The sequence below is a fragment of the Hyperoodon ampullatus genome (assembly GCF_949752795.1).
Source record: "Hyperoodon ampullatus genome assembly, chromosome: 1".
Taxonomy (NCBI): Eukaryota; Metazoa; Chordata; class Mammalia; order Artiodactyla; family Ziphiidae; genus Hyperoodon; species Hyperoodon ampullatus.
In genome coordinates this window covers 215,604,633-215,625,475 of record NC_136914.1, presented here as the reverse complement: position 1 = coordinate 215,625,475, position 20,843 = coordinate 215,604,633, and the positions used below count along the sequence as shown (strand labels likewise).

At 36.6% G+C, this 20,843-nt stretch overlaps 1 protein-coding gene across 1 annotated transcript in view; it reads left to right on the top strand.

Annotated features, from left to right (window-relative positions):
• SHTN1 (shootin 1) overlaps positions 1 to 20,843 on the top strand; it is a 100,738-nt gene that overhangs the window by 32,516 nt on the left and 47,379 nt on the right. The window contains exons 4-8 of the mRNA XM_079717947.1: positions 44 to 138; positions 6,954 to 7,122; positions 8,156 to 8,253; positions 10,227 to 10,308; positions 13,853 to 13,947. Coding sequence (XP_079574073.1) covers positions 44 to 138; positions 6,954 to 7,122; positions 8,156 to 8,253; positions 10,227 to 10,308; positions 13,853 to 13,947 — 539 coding nt within the window. The remainder of the gene's footprint in view (positions 1 to 43; positions 139 to 6,953; positions 7,123 to 8,155; positions 8,254 to 10,226; positions 10,309 to 13,852; positions 13,948 to 20,843) is intronic.

Below are 20,843 nucleotides of genomic sequence, written 5' to 3'. Positions count from 1 at the left end.
GACTAATCTCTGAATGCTGAGACTTTTTCCCCCTCATTCCTAGTTTCTCACATGGTTATAGAGGAAGTGAATTTTATGCAGAACCATCTTGAAATAGAGAAGACTTGTCGAGAAAGTGCTGAAGCTTTGGCAACAAAGGTGAGACATTTCAAATAAAGGAATTCTACCTGAGCTTTTAAATTTCAACTTGCTTTTCCAAACAGTGGCCTTTATCCTTTTCTGCTTTTCTAGTTCTCTAATCAGTTGTCTGCTCTGATGATCCTCATCAGAGGTCTCAGAATCCTGGAATATGATTATGTAAATATCTGTCTTAATGCAAAGATTATTTTGATTGTAAAAAAAAAGTATTTGTGTGTGTGTATTTCAGCATTTGTGGTTTTTGCCTGTGAAAATGGTCCCAGAGTGGTCTTTTGAACTCGACTTTCCAAATGTCTGTGCATTTGGTTAAAATGCTAACCAAGTTTAAAACTAACCTAGAGTGACATGAAAGAGCAGTGAGTGTTTCCTGTTTGAATCAGATGAAAAAGTCAGCCTCAGACCTTACAGTTCAGGTGATTATTTTTGAAAGCAAAGTGAGGGCATGCTAAGGGTGACCTCCAGTGCTCCACTGATTGCTTCTAGCTGATGAATTTACCAAGTGTGTAATTTTCTATATTCTATCTCATCAGAAGTACATTATTATTATAGAATGTTTTTATCTCTGTCTTATGTATTTTGGGTTGGGTAAAATGCATCTGAACCACTTCATCAGAAAATGGATTACAGCAATTTTCAGCCAAATTTCATTAGTGATGCTGGTTTTGTTTCTTCCCTCTCCCCCACCACCTACATCCAGAGTATTTCTTTGGATGCAACTGAAATTCTGTAGATCAATAAGTCAGTCAATTTAATTTGTATGCATTAGCAGTGTGCCTGCTAGAGGTATTTGCTTAATTGTTTGCATAACAGCACTACATTAGACTTCATAAGATATACAGGCAGAACCTAACTAAGAATATAAGTATGTGTATATAGCTTCTTTTCTGTTATTTGTCTGAAGAATATATAGCAATAGAGGCCATTGCTTTAAAAGCAACGATAACATGGGTGCTCTCATATCATTTCTATTCTCTATATCACTAGAGTTCACTGGTTGATAATACTGTTGGGATTCTCTTTTCATTTCCTTTACTTTTGGACCAAGTAGAAAAAATGTATTCAGAGCATACTAGCTGTTCTGAATCTTGTAGTGGCTAAGGATAGTTTCTGTATTTTTCTCTTGTTATTAACAAGTATTTCTGTTGCAATAGGACATCCAAAGTGAGAGCATTGACTACCTCTCAGGACTGGCAGTTTATGGAAAACAGTGGTTTGGGAGGCAGTAGGTACAGGTTTTATTCCTAATTATATAATTTTGGACATATGTGACTTTGGCCAAGTTAATTCTGTTCCCTGGACTGCCATTGTCTCATCTTAAATGACAGGATGAACTAGAATTAGGACTAAAGTGAGAATGGGACAGACTTTCTTTCTTTATGATGACTTTAATCATTGGTCCCCTTAAAAAATAATTTTATTGCTATTCCCCCCTTTTTTATTTAACAGCTGATTTTGAGCAAGAGAATTCACCTCTCTAACCTGCAATTATCATGTCATAATTGTCAGGGTAGACCAGGGTTGATTTCTTAAGAATACCCCAGACCCACTGATTCTAGGAGTATGGCCCAGACACGTGAATGTTGAAAAAGCTGCCAGGTGACTGTTATATTCCTCCCTGCTTATGAGCCAGTGTGTTACTAATCTCTAGGGTCATTTTTACAATTTAGTATTGACAGTAGGACCCTTAACTTATAGTTTGTCTTCTCTTCTTTAAGAAGCCCTTTTGAAAATGGACTTACGGTTTGTTTTTGAGGATACGGTGTGAACTCAGGAACTTTAGAATAAAAAACAAACCAAAAAAACCCTATGCAATTAAACACTGTAGATGTGCTCATTGGATGTGGAAGATACTACAGCTTTGAATGCAAAGTTTGGAAACTTCATTATATGTGTGATCAATAAATGAAAGTAGCACATCCTGATTTAAGAATTAATTGTCATTTTTGGAAGTAGTTTTCATTTTCTAAGCAACAGAGTTTCTGTAAATTCTTATTTTTCTAAAGTGTTTGCTCTCAAATTAATGACAAATGGAATGTTTAATTCTTATGATACAATTTTTTTAACATCTTTATTGGAGTAGAATTGCTTTACAATGTTGTGTTAGTTTCTGCTGTATAACAAAGTGAATCAGCTATATGTATACATATATCCCCATATCCCTTCCCTCTTGCGTCTCCCTCACACCCTCCCTATCCCACCCCTCTAGGTGGTCACAAAGCAGGAGCTGATCTCCCTGTGCTATGCAGCTGCTTCCCACTAGCTATCTGTTTTACATACGGTACTGTATATATGTTAATGCTACTCTCTCACTTCGTCCCAGCTTACCCTTCCCCCTCCCCTTGTCAAGTCCATTCTCTACGTCTCATCTTTATTCCTGTCCTGCCCCTAAGTTCATGAGAACCTTTTTTTTTTTTAGAGTCCATATATATGTGTTAGCATATGGTATTTGTTTTTCTCTTTCTGACTTCACTTTGTATGACAGACTCTAGGTCCATCCACCTCACTACAAATAACGCAATTTCGTTTCTTTTTATGGCTGGGTAATATTCCATTGTATATATGTGCCACATCTTCTTTATCCATTCATCTGTCGATGGACGCTTAGGTTGCTTCCATATCCTGGCTATTGTAAACAGTGCTGCGATGAACATTGTGGTTGGTACATGACTCTTTTTGAATTATGGTTTTCTCAGGGTACATGCCCAGTAGTGGGATTGCTGGGTCATATGGTAATTCTATTTTTAGTTTTTTGAGGAACCTCCATACTGTTCTCCATAGTGGCTGTATCAATTTACATTCCCACCAACAGTGCAAGAGGGTTCCCTTTTCTCCACACCCTCTCCAGGATTTATTGTTTGTAGATTTTTTTGATGATGGCCATTCTGACCGGTGTGAGGTGATACCTCATTGTAGTTTTGATTTGCATTTCTCTAATGATTAGTGATGTTGAGCATTCTTTCATGTGTTTGTTGGCAATCTGTATATCTTCTTTGGAGAAATGTCTGTTTATGTCTTCTGCCCATTTTTGGATTGGGTTTGTTTTTTTTTGATATTGAGCTGTATGAGCTGCGTGTGTATTTTGGAGATGAATCCTTTGTCAGTTGCTTCATTTGCAAATATTTTCTCCCATTCTGAGGGTTGTCTTTTTGTCTTGTTTATGGTTTCCTTTGCTGTGCAAAAGCTTTTAAGTTTCATAAGGTCCCATTTGTTTTTGTTTTTTGTTTTTATTTCCATTTCTCTAGGAGGTGGGTCAGAAATACAATTTGACTGCATTATTTCCTTAAAAGCAAGTGTGGATGCTTTGCTTTGCTAAAATGTGAAAGTTAAACTGATAAGTATAGACCAGTTATTTAAATCGTATGATCCAAGTCTGTTTAACTTGCTTATTTTGTATCTTTAAATATTCATTAAACTGTGCTCAATATAAAAACTCCATTTAAATTTGAATATAGTATAAGATTCTGTTACTGTAGGGTTACAAAAGATTTATTTTTGCCTTGTAACTAATAAGGATTCTAAAACCCAAGTAGCATGCCATTAACCTATATAACTTGATGAATAATAACTGCAGTGAAATTTCTCAGCCCAAATTTGTGAATTCAGAGTTCTCAAAAATTTCCACTTAGTATGGTTATAAGATTTAATGTGTATAAGTCTTATATTTCTTCTTTCAGAATGTGAAAATGTTGTTTTAGAGAAGATGTTTGCAATTTTGTTTGGCTTTTTTCTTGAGATAGTAACTTTGTTGAATAGAGTAATTGTATTACAGCCAAATAGTAGCTGGTAGACTTTGGTGCCTGGCTTGATAGAGGCATTAAAACTCTTTTGAGGGCAGAACTGTTAACTGTTATGCTATTAAATATTACTTCGATGGTGGCCTGGGGAGCACCAGATGGCAAAAATTAGTATTTTCAGTTTTTCATGAGAATCCTGGGAGAAGAAACATTGTATAGATGAATACCTTGGTTGAAGAAAACTAGCTGATAAATGACTTTCAGAGGAAAATTAGACACACAAACTAAACCTCTTTTGTTACTAATAGCTAATATTTGCTGAATTTTTACTGTTTGTCGTTCACTATATTAAATTCTTTATATATATCTCATTTAATCTTCATATTATGGGATAGAGACTATTGTTATCCTTAGTTAGCTGATGAGAAAACTGACACTGAAAGATTATTCTAGAGGCAGAGACAGAATTTGATTGCAGAGCTGAATTCTTAACTCTGCTATACTAATTTTATAGAAATGCATACTCAAGTACTGCATTCCTCTATGTCAATTATCTGTAGTATTGGTGTACATTAGAATCACCTGGGAAGCCCTGAAAAAGTGCTATGCTGGGCTCTACTGCCAGAGATTTTGGTCTGGTGAGGGCCTGCATGTTGGGAGTTTTTTTTTAAAAAAAAACTCTACAGATGGTAATGTGCAGGGCTGGGAACCATTAGTTTAAATATTAGGAGGCAGAATTACAAACTAAGTCTTGAGTTTTTTCACTTGAGTTTTTCTTAAATTGTTCTTTTCTCCTTGCATTCAGAAAAGATGTCATCATTTGAGAATTGACGATGGTCCTTGAGCGTCTAGTGCCATGCTCTAGCATTCATGGTTCAAAGAACCCACAACAGTGTTTACTTGAATTTTCCATCTGAAGGAAGAGGATTGGGAAATCATGGGTCTTATATCTTATCCCTGATCCTCTAATATAATATGTAGGGCTTCCCTGGTGGCGCAGTGGTTGAGAGTCCGCCTGCCGATGCAGGGGACACAGGTTTGTGCCCCGGTCCGGGAGAATCCCACATGCCACCGAGCGGCTGGGCCCGTGAGCCATGGCCGCTGAGCCTGCGCGTCCGGAGCCTGTGCTCCGCAACGGGAGAGGCCACAGCAGTGAGAGGCCTGCGTACCGCAAAAAAAAAAAAAAAAAATATGGAGAGCTAGAAGCTGGAGCTATGGGCTGGGAACTGGGAATAAAGGTCTGTGTCTGATTCCCTTAATAGATCTCGCCATCCTTCCCAGGAAGAATCTGTGGAATGGTTCATAGCCATTTCTAAGTGATTCTTCCTGATTCCCCAGAGAGGTCAGGGAATACTCTAGGGAATGTTGTTGTGTTCCAGACCACGCTACTTGGGGTATATTTAGTTTCCATATTATTGGGGTAAGAATCAGATCTCCCAAATTGAAATGGGCTGGGCTTTCCCTGAGAGGAACCCTGAAGGGTCCTAATCATGATCACAAATGAAGAACCAAAGCCAGACAAATACCATACTAAACATCTTATTCTGGCATAAGGTTTACAGCAGTGAAGGGCATTTAGCTTTCCAGTGAATTGTTTCTGTCTGTGTTTATTTCCAATGTCTGTTATTAAATTAAGAACTTGTCTTGATGGCCAACGGCCCTTAGTAAATGCAAACACATTTCTATATCTTATATTTTATGCTAGAGAAATCAATATACGAAATACTTTCTACTCAAATAAGAGAAGACCTTTTATATTTTAGTCTTGTGAAGAGAACACATAAGCAAAACCATATTTTCCTTCTGTGGACTTTGGATCAATTTTAGTCTTCATGTGTGCCTTGTACTAACATTTATATGCACATAAACACAGGAGCTGAAGAAGGTAACGATAATTGATAACCAACTCATTTTTACATCAGGGGATAACAAATACATTAATGAATTAGGATTCCTTTATCTGCAGTGAATTAGATAGAGATAATAGAAACGTATCTTGAACTTTCTTCTATCGTGTATTATTAGAACTCTATGTACAGATAGAAACATATTTTGAACTAGTTTAAGCAAGAAAAGGAAAAAAAAAGTAGGAATTTGTTCAGAGGGATATTGGAGAATCCCATAGAATCCATGAGCTAGGAGCGTTTTAGGAATGGACTGGAGCCCTGTGGCAAACCCTGTGTCTGTTGCTTTTCTCTGTCTCTCCTACACATTGGCTCCATTTTGGCTTTGCTGTGGACTGCCTTTCTCTGTTCCTCAATTGACTAGTGTAATGTGGTTGCCAGTAGCTACTGTATATCCAGACACATGGAAAGGAATTCATCTCTCTGTTCCAGTGTCCAAATTTCTGAGAAGGGATCTAATTGACCAAGCTTGGATTATGTGCCTAATTCCTGGACTAATTATTATAGCTATGGCCAAAGTGGTAGGTTGTGCTTTGGGAGAACTTGGCTGTTCCCATAGAAATCATTTGGAACAGTGAAGAGGAGTGTCAGTGTACAGAAAACAGAGAGTGCCAGGCAAACAAACATTTAAAAGATATTCACAGCACAGCATCAAACAAAATATTTGCTTGAAAGAAAGTGTCTTAAATTAAGACTTTTAATGACTGTGAATAAATTGAAATTTTATTTAATCTGTACTGGTGTTTTATCTCAATTCTTCTTGTATTTATCATTTATAACTAGCATTTTCACATGCTGCTGGCTATAAGGCATAGGTCTTACTTAAAGTAATAAGTTTAATATTAGAAATTATAAAAAAACCTCATTTAATGACTCTTCTAATTGTTACTTCATGCTGTGAATGTTGATGAATGTGCAAGAAAAAAATACACTTAATTTGTCTATTGTTTAAAAATCCAAGACACTCATTTTTTTAAACATCTTTATTGGAGTATAATTGCTTTACAATGGTGTGTTAGTTTCTGCTTTATAACAAAGTGAATCAGCTATACGTATACATATATCCCCATATCTCTTCCCTCTTATGTCTCCCTCCCACCCTCCCTATCCCACCCCTCTAGGTGGCAAGACACTCATTTGACTGCTGTTAAAATAACTGTCTTTATATTTGCCTTAGCTAAATAAAGAAAATAAAGCATTGAAAAGAATCAGCATGTTATACATGGCCAAGCTGGGGCCAGATGTAATAACTGAAGAGATCAACATTGATGATGAAGATTCAACCATGGACCCTGAGGGTGCTGCCGAGACTTGTGTCTCAGTACAGTGTCAGAAGCAAATCAAGGGTAGGATCCCTGGCTTAATTATTGAGCATGTTTTTGACTCCTGTTAGGATAATGCTTCTGAACCCTGGTTGCACATTGGAATTACATGATAATTTCAAAAAATATTGATGCCTGGTTCCTACTTTGGAAAAAATTCTGATTATTTTCACAGGGGGTGGCCTGGTTGAGAATCATGATGGATGTATAGCGTTATGAGTACTTTCTTGTTTGGGATTAGGCACTTTTGAAAGCATTGTCTTGACAGAGGCAGTCAGTTTGCCTATAAACTTCTAAAGGATAGGACTGTGTAATAAGATATTTTTGTTAAATGAAAGTAAGAATGAATAAAAATATATTTAGCAGACACCTCCGGTTAGTCTGGTTCTCTGTTGGAATCTTTGGGGAAGATACCTCCCCAAATTGCTTAGTCTCTGCCCTCCAAGAACTTCCCATATGATTCAGGCAATGAGCTAAAAGCAGTATGTGGTATTAAGTAACTGCGGTGGTCCCCAAGTAGTGCTGTAAGGCAAGATCACATGATACATCTATTAAATACACATTAACTTTATAATGTTTAAGGGCTGTAAATTGGCAGCAAGTCAGGATTTTTTTCTTTAAATCAAAATCTCCAAATTATTAGCTGCCCAGTTTGTTTGTATTGCATTGTGACAAAAGCCCATGGCCATTATAAAATAAAAAAGAAATTAGTACAGTGCCTTAATTTGTTTTGCTGAAAGCTTAAAAAAATTCTACTTCTAAAATGCCAGATAGTTTCCTAGAATACAGGTTTGATATATTGCAGAGAAAACATGATCTAGTATATTTAACATAGTGAGCGTGCCTGATACAAAATTTTAGAAACATAGCTATATTTGGTGGGGCGGGGGGAGAAGTGATATTTCCATTGTTTTTTGCTACTTCATTTTCCTTTTAATTGTGGAATAACTTTGACCATAAGCTGCACATGGATTGGCATTTTCAATTCTTCTGACAAGATTGGTTTCTTCTTTTAAAAATAAGGCTTTTTTTCTTATTTTTTTCTTTAAAAATGCAGAACTTCGAGATCAAATTGTATCTGTTCAGGAGGAAAAGAAGATATTAGCCATTGAACTGGAAAATCTCAAGAGCAAACTTGTAGAAGTAATTGAAGAAGTATGTATCTTAGGCCCGAAAGGCAAGACCTTTAGTGTTTTAAGGTGTGTGGGGACAGGCTAAGTCAAAAACTTGCTGTTGGAAGCTAATTTCTGTCCTGAGAACCATATACCAATTTTAATCTTCTCTTGTCCCCACTATTTCAGACATACAAAAAGGTATAGAAAATAAGATCATGAACATTCATGTACCCACTGTCTAGCTCAAGAAATAAAATAGTAAAATAACATTGAAGTGTTTCCTGTTGTCCCTCGTGTTTCACTGTGAGGCAGATTTGTGACAGTGATATCTGCATTTAAGTCATACACTTTGTTGCTGCTGGTGAAGAATGATTTTGCTTCACTGATGGAGGGCTGACTCAGCTGGGAAAGGCTATCCCCCTCTGTACCTCCAACACAGGCATATATGATAGATGGTAGAATGGGTTCAAGTGGGTATTTGGAGAATCTTTTTACTTTTCCTTTTGAATTGTCTTTAAGAGCAGGAGCGCATAATTAGCCTTCTTTGCATGAGGCTTCAAGGATCTGCCTTTGCAGTCTCGTTTAACTTGTATCAGTGGTTCTCAGAGTCTGTTGCCCAAGGCTTCCCAACTGATGTGTGTAGCACCTTGATATCCTTCAGATGGCTTACAGGTATGCCAGGGTATTGACCCCTTCAGTGAGCAGCCTCTTTCAGTTACCCCAGTTCCCATACACATATTCTTAAGGGCCATAATGTGAAAAAGGTTGGAAAGCAGTGACCACCAACCTCCCAGCCCCAGTTGCTTTTACTTATTGTGGCAGTAAGTGTGAGTGGGAAGAAGTATGATGACGTTTTAGAAGCGTTGAACAGTGTATACCAGCTACTCATTTAAACCGAAAACAACAGTATAGCTTATACCAAAAGAAACCAGTTCACAGACCATCTGGGAGTGCTGATGGGTTCAGGGTTTGTTTCAGGGACCATTACCTTAGCTTGTTTCTTGAGTATAACCACAGGAGAGAAAGAAAGACATTTTGATGCATTCCAATCCTCAATTATAATTATTTATTGATGATTCCGTCCCCTCCCACTTAGAGGTGTTATTGGAAGCCATTTCAGAAGGTATCTTTATTATGACTACTTCAGACATCTGAAAAGTGTAAAAAACAAAATAACGAACCTCCATATGCCTACTATGTAGTTTAATACATAAAACATTAGCATAGTATTGAAACCCGTGTGCATCTCTCCCTAACTGCATTCTCCTCACTCCCTGCACTGTTTCCTTAAACAACCATTATTCTGAACTTGTTTTTTTATCATTTCAATGCATATATTTACATTTTTACAACAATACCTAGTATTTTGAGTGTTTTTAACTATATAAACCTGCTTTTATAATTCAACATAATGCTTTTGAGATTTATCCACTTGGTACATGTAACTCTACATTCTTTTTTTAAAACTATACTATGATATTCTCTTTTCCTATTGATAGATGCCAAAAATTATTTCAGAAATTTAAGTTTTGGGGGGGGGATTTTCATATGTATTTTGTTTAAGCCAAAAGTCAAAGTTCAAAGTCTTTTTTATTTAAAAAATTTATGTATGTTTTACTTAAGCCAAATGTCATCAGAGTTTAAAATGAATACCCAAATTGAATATTGGCTCTCTGATTAAATGATTCAAGTATTTTCTGGGTGCAGTCTAATTGGATTTTTGCATTAAAAATGTCAGTCATTTGCACTGGACGGCTAGAACACTGCCATATTTAGGGACCAATGCCAATACTCTTTGGAATATGTAAAGAAGTTCCAGATGTACATCCTAAATTAAATAGTTACTTTGAGGCTTTAAAGACATTTTAATAGAAGCCTAGCACAGTGAAGCCAATTACTACTTTAATGTAACATCGTGTTGAAAGTTGAACAGCAATTTAAGTATCACACATCATCATATATCATGTTTTACAATTTTGGATGTTTTCTCCCCTCAAAATATCACATTTTTAGGTAAATAAAGTTAAACAAGAAAAAGATGTTTTAAATTCGGAAGTTCTTGAACAGAGAAAAGTCTTAGAAAAATGTAATAGAGGTATGTATTTCCAGTCTTTTTCCTCAAATATATATGTAATTTATTTTGTTTATATATATTTTGTGTTGTTTTATACTGGTGTCTAAAGATTCTTGTAGCAGAAATCTTCTATATTGTGTTTTCCTAACTTCTAGCAATGAGTCTCTCTCATTCCTATTCTTTTACCACCTACCTGAGAGTCTGGGGACATTTAAAAGTGCTTTTGCTTGAAGAATTCATGACCCACTCATTTTGAAACTTCAAACCTAAATACTCTTTTGTCCTACATATATCCTGGGACCGTGGCCATATTGGCTATCCCCTCAGTATTTATATATCTGGTAGGTTAATTGGTAAACCTCTCTTCGATCCAGGAGAGATTATGATATCTACATAAATACATGTAACATTATGTGAAAAACTTTTAAATTAAGAGGATATGGAAAATGGGACAAAGGGAAAGTGAGAATATGTGTTAATGTACAAAGTGCTTATTACTTACTCCGAGTTCTTGCACATTTCCTGCCTGTGTGCCTGAAGTCTGGCTCTCAGCTGTCTATGAGCCAGAGTGATGAGAGATTCATGATCATTTTTATGAATCACATAAAAATTTACCTGTTGGTCAGGAGAAGCAGACCTGGTCTCATGGTGAGGAGGACCTTTCTCCAGAGGCTACTTCTAGAGAAAATTCTGTGTAATTTGATTCCATCATCCTTGTCATAAAACACAGCATCAAGTCTCATGGGACCATTTCTTATGCCCCCTGGTTTAGGGCAAAGGAGCAAAGTGCAGTTCTGCAAACATAATTCTTAGGGAGGGGACTTGCTATGCTTTTTGTTCTCCTTTTTTCCCTCAGCCACTGTCTTTCCTAGTTCAGAAGCTACAACACTAAAAGGAAACCTTTCAGACCCAGGGCCTTCCCTCTTGTTATTGGTGGTAGTTCTCCATCTTTGTGTCATTCATGAATTGAGACTTTTTTTTTTTAGTAAATAAAGGACCTTGTAGCTAAGTGTGGGAGACGCACTAGGTTGTAACATTTCCTCTGCCTTTTGTGCATTTAAGAAGATAGAAATGGTGTAGAAGAATTTTCAGTCGTGATGCACTGTGCTAGAAACAGAGGGCTCTGCAGAGGTTAATATCATGGACCTTGCCTTCAGGGAGACCCTTATCTAGGAAGAGAGAGATTATATAAATAAATACATGACTAGGACCAACCGAATTTCTTTCAGAATCCAAGAGGGCCAGGTCATGTGAAAATTCACTTTTTATTATAGTGTTCTGGACATAGAATAGAAAGTCAATTATCTTGCCCAGGGCCTCAGATAGTCATAATCTTCTTTGTTTTCTTTGTGAAGTTTCTTTTTTTTAAATAGGTTTGAAAATCATTTAGCTCTCAGGGACCTGTAATTCACATCACAAAACACCACTTCATTGCTTTACTTGAGTAAGACTATTAGTCTTTCCTCTGAGGACGCGCAGTAGATTGACCGAGTACAGAGTTTGAAATTCTATGTCATTACGCAGCAAACCAGTCCTTAATCAGTTAGGACTGAAGTGCCCTGGAGGAACAGTTTGTGAAAGCTGCCATTAAGAGAGCCTTTTTAAAGGTTTTTATTGACATGACTCAGCTCAGGATTGAAAGTGCCTTGCTGGAAGCCAATGGAGAGACTAGTGTGCTGTCCACCTATGTGGTTCCTAGTTCGTAATGGCATCATCACTCCCTCTGTCCCGTCTACATCATTATTTAACAGAATAGGTCACAAAATATCAAAAGGTAGGAAAGAATTCATGTTGCTCCTATTCGACAGTATAGTCCCTTTGAAGATTTCTGTCCACAGTGATTCTTTAATTCAAAGCTCTGACCTGGGCCCATATGGATCTAAGGCTGTTCCTCTTCTTTATAAACATGGAGAACACTTTGAAATAACTTACAGATGTACATTTTTTCTTTTTATTCAAATAACATACTTTTTTGGTGGAAAGTATAGATTTATATGGGAAAAGAAAAAAAAATAGAACTCAACCCTTACAGTCCAGCGATAAGCACTATTAACATTTTAGTGTTTATTCTTCCAGGAGAGGAAAGGGGGGAGGGGCAATTTATGGGTAGGGGACTAAGAGGTACAAACTATTATGTATAAAATAAGCTACAAGGGTATATTGTACAACACAGGAAATATAGCCAATATTTTATAATAACTATAAATGGAGCATAACCTTTAAAAATGGTGAATCACTATATTGTACACCTATAACATACAATATTGTACATCAACTATATTTCAATCAAAAAACCTATATATGTACATTGAATTGTTTATTAAATATGTTTATAATGTATATGGAGTATAAATAAAATACCAACAAAAGAAGTATCTTTTTTGCCCATCGGTGCTTTACAAGCCCCTGAACATCAGTCTCTACTTGTGTTCCTTCCTTGGACTTTTATCATTGCTTTTATTTATAGTTTTGTCAGATATATATATATCCCTAAACAGCATATTATTTAATTTTGCATGTTTTTGAACTTTATATAAATGATATCATTTTGCATATGTCCTTCTGCTACTTTTTGTGTTTGTCCAGTTCATCATGTTGAAGGGTATTGCTGTGGTATGTTTATTTTCACTGCTGTATAATATTTCATTCAATGTCTATACCAAAATTCATTTATCCAGTATCCATTTGGTGAATGTTTGAGTTTTTTCCAGTTTTTTTGCTATTCCAAGTCATGCTGTTATGAAAATTCTTATACATGTCTTCTGGTGCACATATCCAAGAGTTTCACTAAGATATATGCCAAAGGTAAAATTTTATCTTCAATTTCACTACATAATGCCAAATTATTTTAAAAGTAGATCTATAAGTTTATATTATACTCCTGTTAACAGTGTATTTGTTTCCATTGTTCTGTATTCTCTCCCAACTTGATATATCTATACTTTTAAATTTTTGCCAGTTGCCTCTTTGGTGAGTATAAAAAGGTAGCTATGGTTTTACTTTCCTTTTCCTTGGTTACTAATGCAGGTGGTAATTGGCCTTTCACATGTTTCCTCTTCAGTGAAATCCTTGTTGACGTGTTTTGTATGTGACTTTTAAAAAACAAAAATGAACTCATTTAAAACATATATCATGAATGTCTTTCCATTCAGTAAATATGCCTCTACAATGTAATTTTGATGGCAGAATATTTCTTGTACACAACATACTTTAGTTACTGATCCTTCAGTGTTAGACCATCTAGATTATTTCACTGTTTTCAGCAACGATGCAGAGAGCACCCTTGCAATTAAATCTCTGTATATGTTCATGATTTATTCTTTTAGAAGAATAAATACATTCCTAAAAGTGGAATTGTTGAGTCAAAGGGTATGAATAGTTTTAGATTTTAGATTCATATTGCCAAGTTGCCCTCTAAAAAGGTCTTACCAATTTATACTCCAACCAGCAATGAAAGTGGGTGCTTATATGCCTGAATAAGGAATCTTTTCGTCACCATTTTTCATCCGTATTCCTGATAATCTGTGTGGCGTATTGTCCATTTTCTTTTCCTTGTCTTCTCAAGTGTCCATGCTAGCAGTAGAAGAGTATGAGGAAATGCAAGTGAACTTGGAACTGGAGAAGGACCTTCGAAAGAAAGCAGAGTCGTTTGCACAAGAGGTAAATATCTTGCAGAGACTTCGTATTTCATTTTTATATTTTAAGGAACTTTGCAGATGACATATAAAAATATTTTTTGAAGTTGAATAAGCAGTTGTCACTTTGAATTACGGATCACCTGATTTAGGGAGCTATGGAATAGTATCACATTCATTGAACTTGGTGTCGGAAGATCTGGGTTTAAATTTTGGCCATGTCATTCAGTTAGTAGTTGTATGTTACTAGCAGTTATTAGCAGTCCCTTAGCCTCTTTGGGCTTCACTTTCACCATCTATAAAATGGGTGATGTTACCAACCTAAACAAGTGGATTTTAAAATCAGATGGCACAATTTTTCAAAAGAATTTTGTAAACTATAAAATGCTATGTCAGGGAAAGAAATTATATTTAGGGATACCCATCCCATAACTTGTGAGGGAAAGTCCAGCTTGAGTACATTATTTTTGCATGTTTCCAGTAGCCGTAAGAATCTAGGTTACATCTCAGTATACCATCTGAAATAACAACATCATGGTCTTCGTATTTCTCTTCAGCTGCCATTCAGTGCTCTCATTCTGTGAGTTGATTCTTCTGCTTGCTGTGGAACATTGTCATGTTACACATCCATTATCTGAGCCTTTCTCCAGAGTAATGACTTTTCTCTCATGTTAGAGATAAGCTTTGAGCTTCTCGTGTTCTGGCCTTAACTTTGTTGCCATGTGGTTATTGGGTATTCCATGGCTCTGGGACTGGTTTCCAGGGAAATGATGAGGCACCAGTTGGCGGAACTGTAACAGCTCATGATATGGAGCTGATGTGCATGAGATTTCCATCATGTGTAAATATTTTGAATCTGTGTGCATACTGCAGGTTCAAGGAAAGTAGCTAAGGAAATATAAAACATTCTTAGGTGGACGTATCCAAGGTGTAGAAGGAAGACAAAGCATGGGGTTATGGGAATGACATTTGAAGATCAGATTATGGTTTTGTGCAGGAGTTTTTCTGTGCTTGAATGTAGCTGTGCTAGCAATGAACTCTACAAAAGATTTAGCCTGAGAAGGTCTGATTTGAAATATTATGATTCATTTTACTCAGAGAGTTTAATGAAAGGTGAGTAAGTACTGTTCTCTTATTTCCTGGAAGGAAGAAAAAAAAAATTGAAGTGTGTTAGAGCCCTTTGGAAAAAGCTGCAGCATATATAAATAATGGAACTTGGGCTTCCCTGGTGGCGCAGTGGCGCAGTGGTTGAGAGTCCGCCTGCCAATGCAGGGGACACGGGTTCGTGCCCCGGTCCGGGAAGATCCCACATGCTGCGGAGCGGCTGGGCCCATGAGCCATGGCCGCTGAGCCTGGGCGTCCGGAGCCTGTGCTCTGCAACAGGAGAGGCCGCAACAGTGAGAGGCCCGCGTACTGCAGGGAAAAAAAAAAAAAAAAAGAATGAATGATTCAGTCTGCCACCCACTTGGTAGTGATTGGTGGAAACAATAATGCTGACATATTAACCCAGAATGAGGAGAGAGAAGTTTGAGGAGAGAAAGCAAGAGCGGTGGCACTTACATTACTGGTAGCATAAGTATTTGCAACAGTGCTCAATGATTGTACAATATCTAGGTTTGATCTACACAGTAGTGAGAAGAAAAGATAAAGCTAGATCAGAACTAGTGTATCTTCCCTTTTCACGGTTTACAGATTCTCAGGTTTTCAACAGATAACTACGGTTAAAAGGTACACGACTTAGCTTAACCAGAGAAGTACCACTTTTGCGTTTTGTTCTTTAGTGCATTCAGCAAACATCTGGTAAGCCAAACAGTGTGTAGATAGTGGGAATATAATGGTGAAGAAAGCAAATATGATCCTTGCCCTGTTGGAGTGTACAGTGTAGAGGTGTAGAAATCAATTTTTTTTTCGATTTTCATTTTGCCAAACTTTGTGTATTTGACAGTGCTTTTCTTTTTTTTATTATTTTTTAATTTAATTTTATTTTTTATACAGCATGTTCTTATTAGTCATCAGTTTTATACACATAAGTGTATACATGTCAATCCCAATCTCCCAGTTCATCCCACCATCACCCCCTCCCCCCCGCCACTTTCCCCCCTTGGTGTCCATACGTTTGTTCTCTACATCTGTGTCTCAGCTTCTACCCTGCAAACCAGTTCATCTGTACCATTTTTCTAGGTTCCACATACATGCGTTAATATACGATACTTGTTTTTCTCTTTCTGACTTACTTCATTCTATGTGACAGTCTCTAGATACATCCACGTCTCAACAAATGACCCAGTTTTGTTCCTTTTTATGGCTGAGTAATATTCCGTTGTATATATGTACCACATCTTCTTTATCCATTTCTCTGTTGATGGGCATTTAGGTTGCTTCCATGACCTGGCTATTGTAAATAGTGCTGCAATGAACACTGGGGTGCATGTGTCTTTTTGAATTACGGTTTTCTCAGGGTATATGCCCAGTAGTGGGATTGCTGGATCATATGGTAGTTCTATTTTTAGTTTTTTAAGGAACCTACATACTGTTCTCCATGGTGGCTATATTTTACATTCCCACCAACAGTGCAGGAGAGTTCCCTTTTCTCCACACCCTCTCCAGCATTTGTTGTTTGTAGATTTTCTGATGATACCCATTCTAACTGGTGTGAAGTGATACCTCATTGTACTTTTGATTTGCATTTCTCTAATAATTAGTGATGTTGAGCAGCTTTTCATGTGCCTCTTGGCCATCTGTATGTCTTCTTTGGAGAAATGTCTATTTAGGTCTTCTGCCCATTCTTGGATTGGGTTGTTTGTTTTTTAAATATTGAGCTGCATGAGCTGCTTATATATTTTGGAGATTAATCCTTTGTCCGTTGATTCATTTGCAAATATTTTCTCCCATTCTGAGGGTTGTCTTTTCATCTTCTTTATGGTTTCCTTTGCTGTGCAAAAGCTTTGAAGTTTCATTAGGTCCCATTTGTTTATTTTTGTTTTTATTTCCATTACTCTAGGAGGTGGGTCAAAAAAGATCTTGCTGTGATTTATGTCAAAGAGTGTTCTTCCTATGTTTTCCTCTAAGAGTTTTATAGTGTCTGGTCTTACATTTAGGTCTGTGATCCATTTTGAGTTTATTTTTGTGGATAGTGTTAGGGAGTGTCCTAATTTCATTCTTTTACATGTAGCTGTCCAGTTTTCCCAGCACCACTTATTGAAGAGACTGTCTTTTCTCCATTGTCTGTCCTTGCCTCCTTTGTCATAGATTAGTTGACCATAGGTGTGTGGGTTTATCTCTGGGCTTTCTATCTTGTTCCATTGATGTATATTTCTGTTTTTGTGCCAGTACCATATTGTCTTGATTACTGTAGCTTTGTAGTATAGTCTGAAGTCAGGGAGTCTGATTCCTCCAGCTCCATTGTTTTCCCTCAAGACTGCTTTGGCTATTCGGGGTCTTTTGTGTCTCCATACAGATTTTAAGATTTTTTGTTCTAGTTCTATAAAAAATGCCACTGGTAATTTGATAGGGATTGCATTGAATCTGTAGATTGCTTTGGGTAGTATAGTCATTTTCACAATAATGATTCTTCCAATCCAAGAACACGGTAGATCTCTCCATCTGTTTGTATCATCTTTAATTTCTTTCATCAGTGTCTTATAGTTTTCTGCATAGAGGTCTTTTGTCTCCCTAGGTAGGTTTATTCCTAGGTATTTTACTCTTTTTGTTGCAGTGGTAAATGGGAGAGTTTCCTTAATTTCTCTTTCAGATTTTTCATCATTAGTGTATAGGAATGTAGAGATTTCTGTGCATTAATTTTGTATCCTGCAACTTTACCAAATTCATTGATTAGCTCTAGTAGTTTTCAGGTGGCCTCTTTAGGATTCTCTATGTATAGTATCATGTCATCTGCAAACAGTGACAGTTTTACTTCTTCTTTTCCAATTTGTATTCCTTTTATTTCTTTTTCTTCTCTGATTGCCGTGGCTAGGACTTCCAAAACTGTGTTGAATAATAGTGGTGAGAGTGGACATCCTTGTCTCGTTCCTGATCTTAGAGGAAATGCTTTCAGTTTTTCACCATTGAGAATGATGTTTGCTGTGAGTTTGTCGTATATGGCCTTTATTATGTTGAGGTAGGTTCCCTCTATGCCCACTTTCTGGAGAGTTTTTATCATAAATGGGTGTTGAATTTTGTCGAAAGCTTTTTCTGCATCTATTGAGATGATCATATGGTTTTTATTCTTCAGTTTGTTAATATGTATCACATTGATTGATTTGCGTATATTGAAGAATCCTTGCATCCCTGGGACAAATCCCACTTGATCATGGTGTATGATCTCTTTAATGTGTTGTTGGATTCTGTTTGCTAGTATTTTGTTGAGGATTTTTGCATCTATATTCATGAGTTATTGGTCTGTAATTTTCTTTTTTTGTAGTATCTCTGTCTAGTTTTGGTATCGGGGTGATGGTGGCCTCATAGAATGTGTTTGGGAGTGTTCCTTCCTCTGCAATTTTTTGTAAGCGTTTTAGAAGGATGGGTGTTAGCTCTTCTCTAAATTCACCTGTGAAGCCATCTGGTCCTGGACTTCTGTTTGTTGGAAGATTTTTAATCACAGTTTCAATTTCATTACTTATGATTGGTCTGTTCATATTTTCTATTTCTTCCTGGTTCAGTCTTAGAAGGTTATACCTTTCTAAGAATTCATCCATTTCTTCCAGGTTGTCCATTTTATTGCCATAGAGTTGCTTGTAGTAGTCTCTTAGGATGCTTTGTATTTCTGCAGTGTCTGTTGTAACTTCTCCTTTTTCATTTCTAATTTTATTGATTTGAGTCCTCTCCCTCTTTTTCTTGATGAGTCTGGCTAATGGTTTGTCAATTTTGTTTATCTACTCAAAAAACCAGCTTTTAGTTTTATTGATCTTTGCTATTGTTTTCTTATTTTCTATTTCATTTATTTCTGCTCTGGTCTTTATGATTTCTTTCCTTCTGCTAACTTTGGGTTTTGTTTGTTCTTCTTTCTCTAGTTCCTTTAGGTGTAAGGTTAGATTGTTTATTTTAGATTTTTCTTGTTTCTTGAGGTAGGCTTGTATAGCTATAAACTTCCCTATTAGAACTGCTTTTGCTGCATCCCATAGGTTTTGGATCGTTGTGTTTTCACTGTCATTTGTGTCTAGGTATTTTTTGATTTCCTCTTTGATTTCTTCAGTGATCTGTTGGTTATTTAGTAACGTATTGTTTAGCCTCCATGTGTTTGTGTTTTTTATGTTTTTTTCCCTGTAATTCATTTCTAATCTCATAGCCTTGTGGTCAGAAAAGATGCTTGATATGATTTCAGTTTTCTTATATTTACTGAGGCTTGATTTGTGACCCAAGATGTGATCTATCCTGGAGAATGTTCTGTGTGCACTTGAGAAGAAAGTGTATTCTGTTGTTTTTGCATGGAATGTTCTATAAATATCAATGAAATCTATTTGCTCTATTGTGTCATTTAAAGCTTCTGTTTCCTTATTTATTTTCATTTTGGATGATCTGTCCATTGGTGTAAGTGAGGTGTTAAAGTCCCCCATTATTATTGATTTAACTGTCGATTTCCTCTTTTATAGCTGTTAGCAGTTGCCTTATGTATTGAGGTGCTCCTATGTTGGGTGCATGTATATTTATAATTGTTATATCTTCTTCTTGGATTGATCCCTTTATCATTATGTAGTGTCCTTCCTTGTCTCTTATAACATTCTTTATTTTAAAGTCTATTTTATCTGATATGAGTATTGCTACTCCAGCTTTCTTTTGATTTCCATTTGCATGGAATATCTTTTTCCATCCCCTCACTTTCAGTCTGTATGTATCCCTAGGTCTGAAGTGGGTTTCTTGTAGACAGCATATAGATGGGTCTTGTTTTTGTATACATTCAGCAAGCCTGTGTCTTTTGCTTGGAACATTTAATCCATTCACGTTTAAGGTAATTATCGATATGTATGTTCCTATGACCATTTTCTTAATTGGTTTGGGTTTGTTTTTGTAGGTCCTTTTCTTCTCTTGTGTTTCCCACTTAGAGAAGTTCCTTTAGCATTTGTTGTAGAGCTGGTTTGGTGGTGCTGAAATCTCTTAGCTTTTGCTTGTCTGTAAAGCTTTTGATTTCTCCATCAAATCTGAATGAGATGCTTGCCAAGTAGAGTAATCTTGGTTGTAGGTTCTTCCCTTTCATCACTTTAAGTATATCATGCCAGTCCCTTCTGGCTTGTAGAGTTTCTGCTGAGAAATCAGCTGTTAACTTTACTGGAGTTCTCTTGTATGTTATTTGTCATTTTTCCCTTGCTGCTTTCAGTAATTTTTCTTTGTTTTTAATTTTTGCTAATTTGATTACTATGTGTCTTGGCATGTGTCTCCTTGGGTTTATCCTGTATGGGACTCGCTGAGCTTCCTGGACTTGAGTGGCTATTTCCTTTCCCATGTTAGGGAAGTTTTCAACTATAATCTCTTCATATGTTTTCTCTGGTCCTTTCTCTCTCTCTTCTCCTTCTGGGACCCCTATAATGCAGATGGCATTTAATGTTGCCCCAGTGGTCTCTTAGGCTGTCTTCATTTCTTCATTCTTTTTTCTTTATTCTGTTCTGCAGCAGTGAATTCCACCATTCTGTCTTCCAGGTCACTTATCCGTTCTTCTGCCTCAGTTATTCTGCTGTTGATTCCTTCTAGTGTAGTTTTCAGTTCAGTTATTGTATTGCTCATCTCTGTTTGTTTGTTCTTTAAATCTAGGTCTTTGTTAAACATTTCTGGCATCTTCTCGATCTTTGCCTCCATTGTTTTTCCGAGGTCTTGGATCATCTTCACTATCATTATTCTGAATTCTTTTTCTGGAAGGTTGCCTATCTCTACTTCATTTAGTTGTTTTTCAGGGGTTTTATCTTGTTCCTTCATCTGGTACATAGCCCTCTG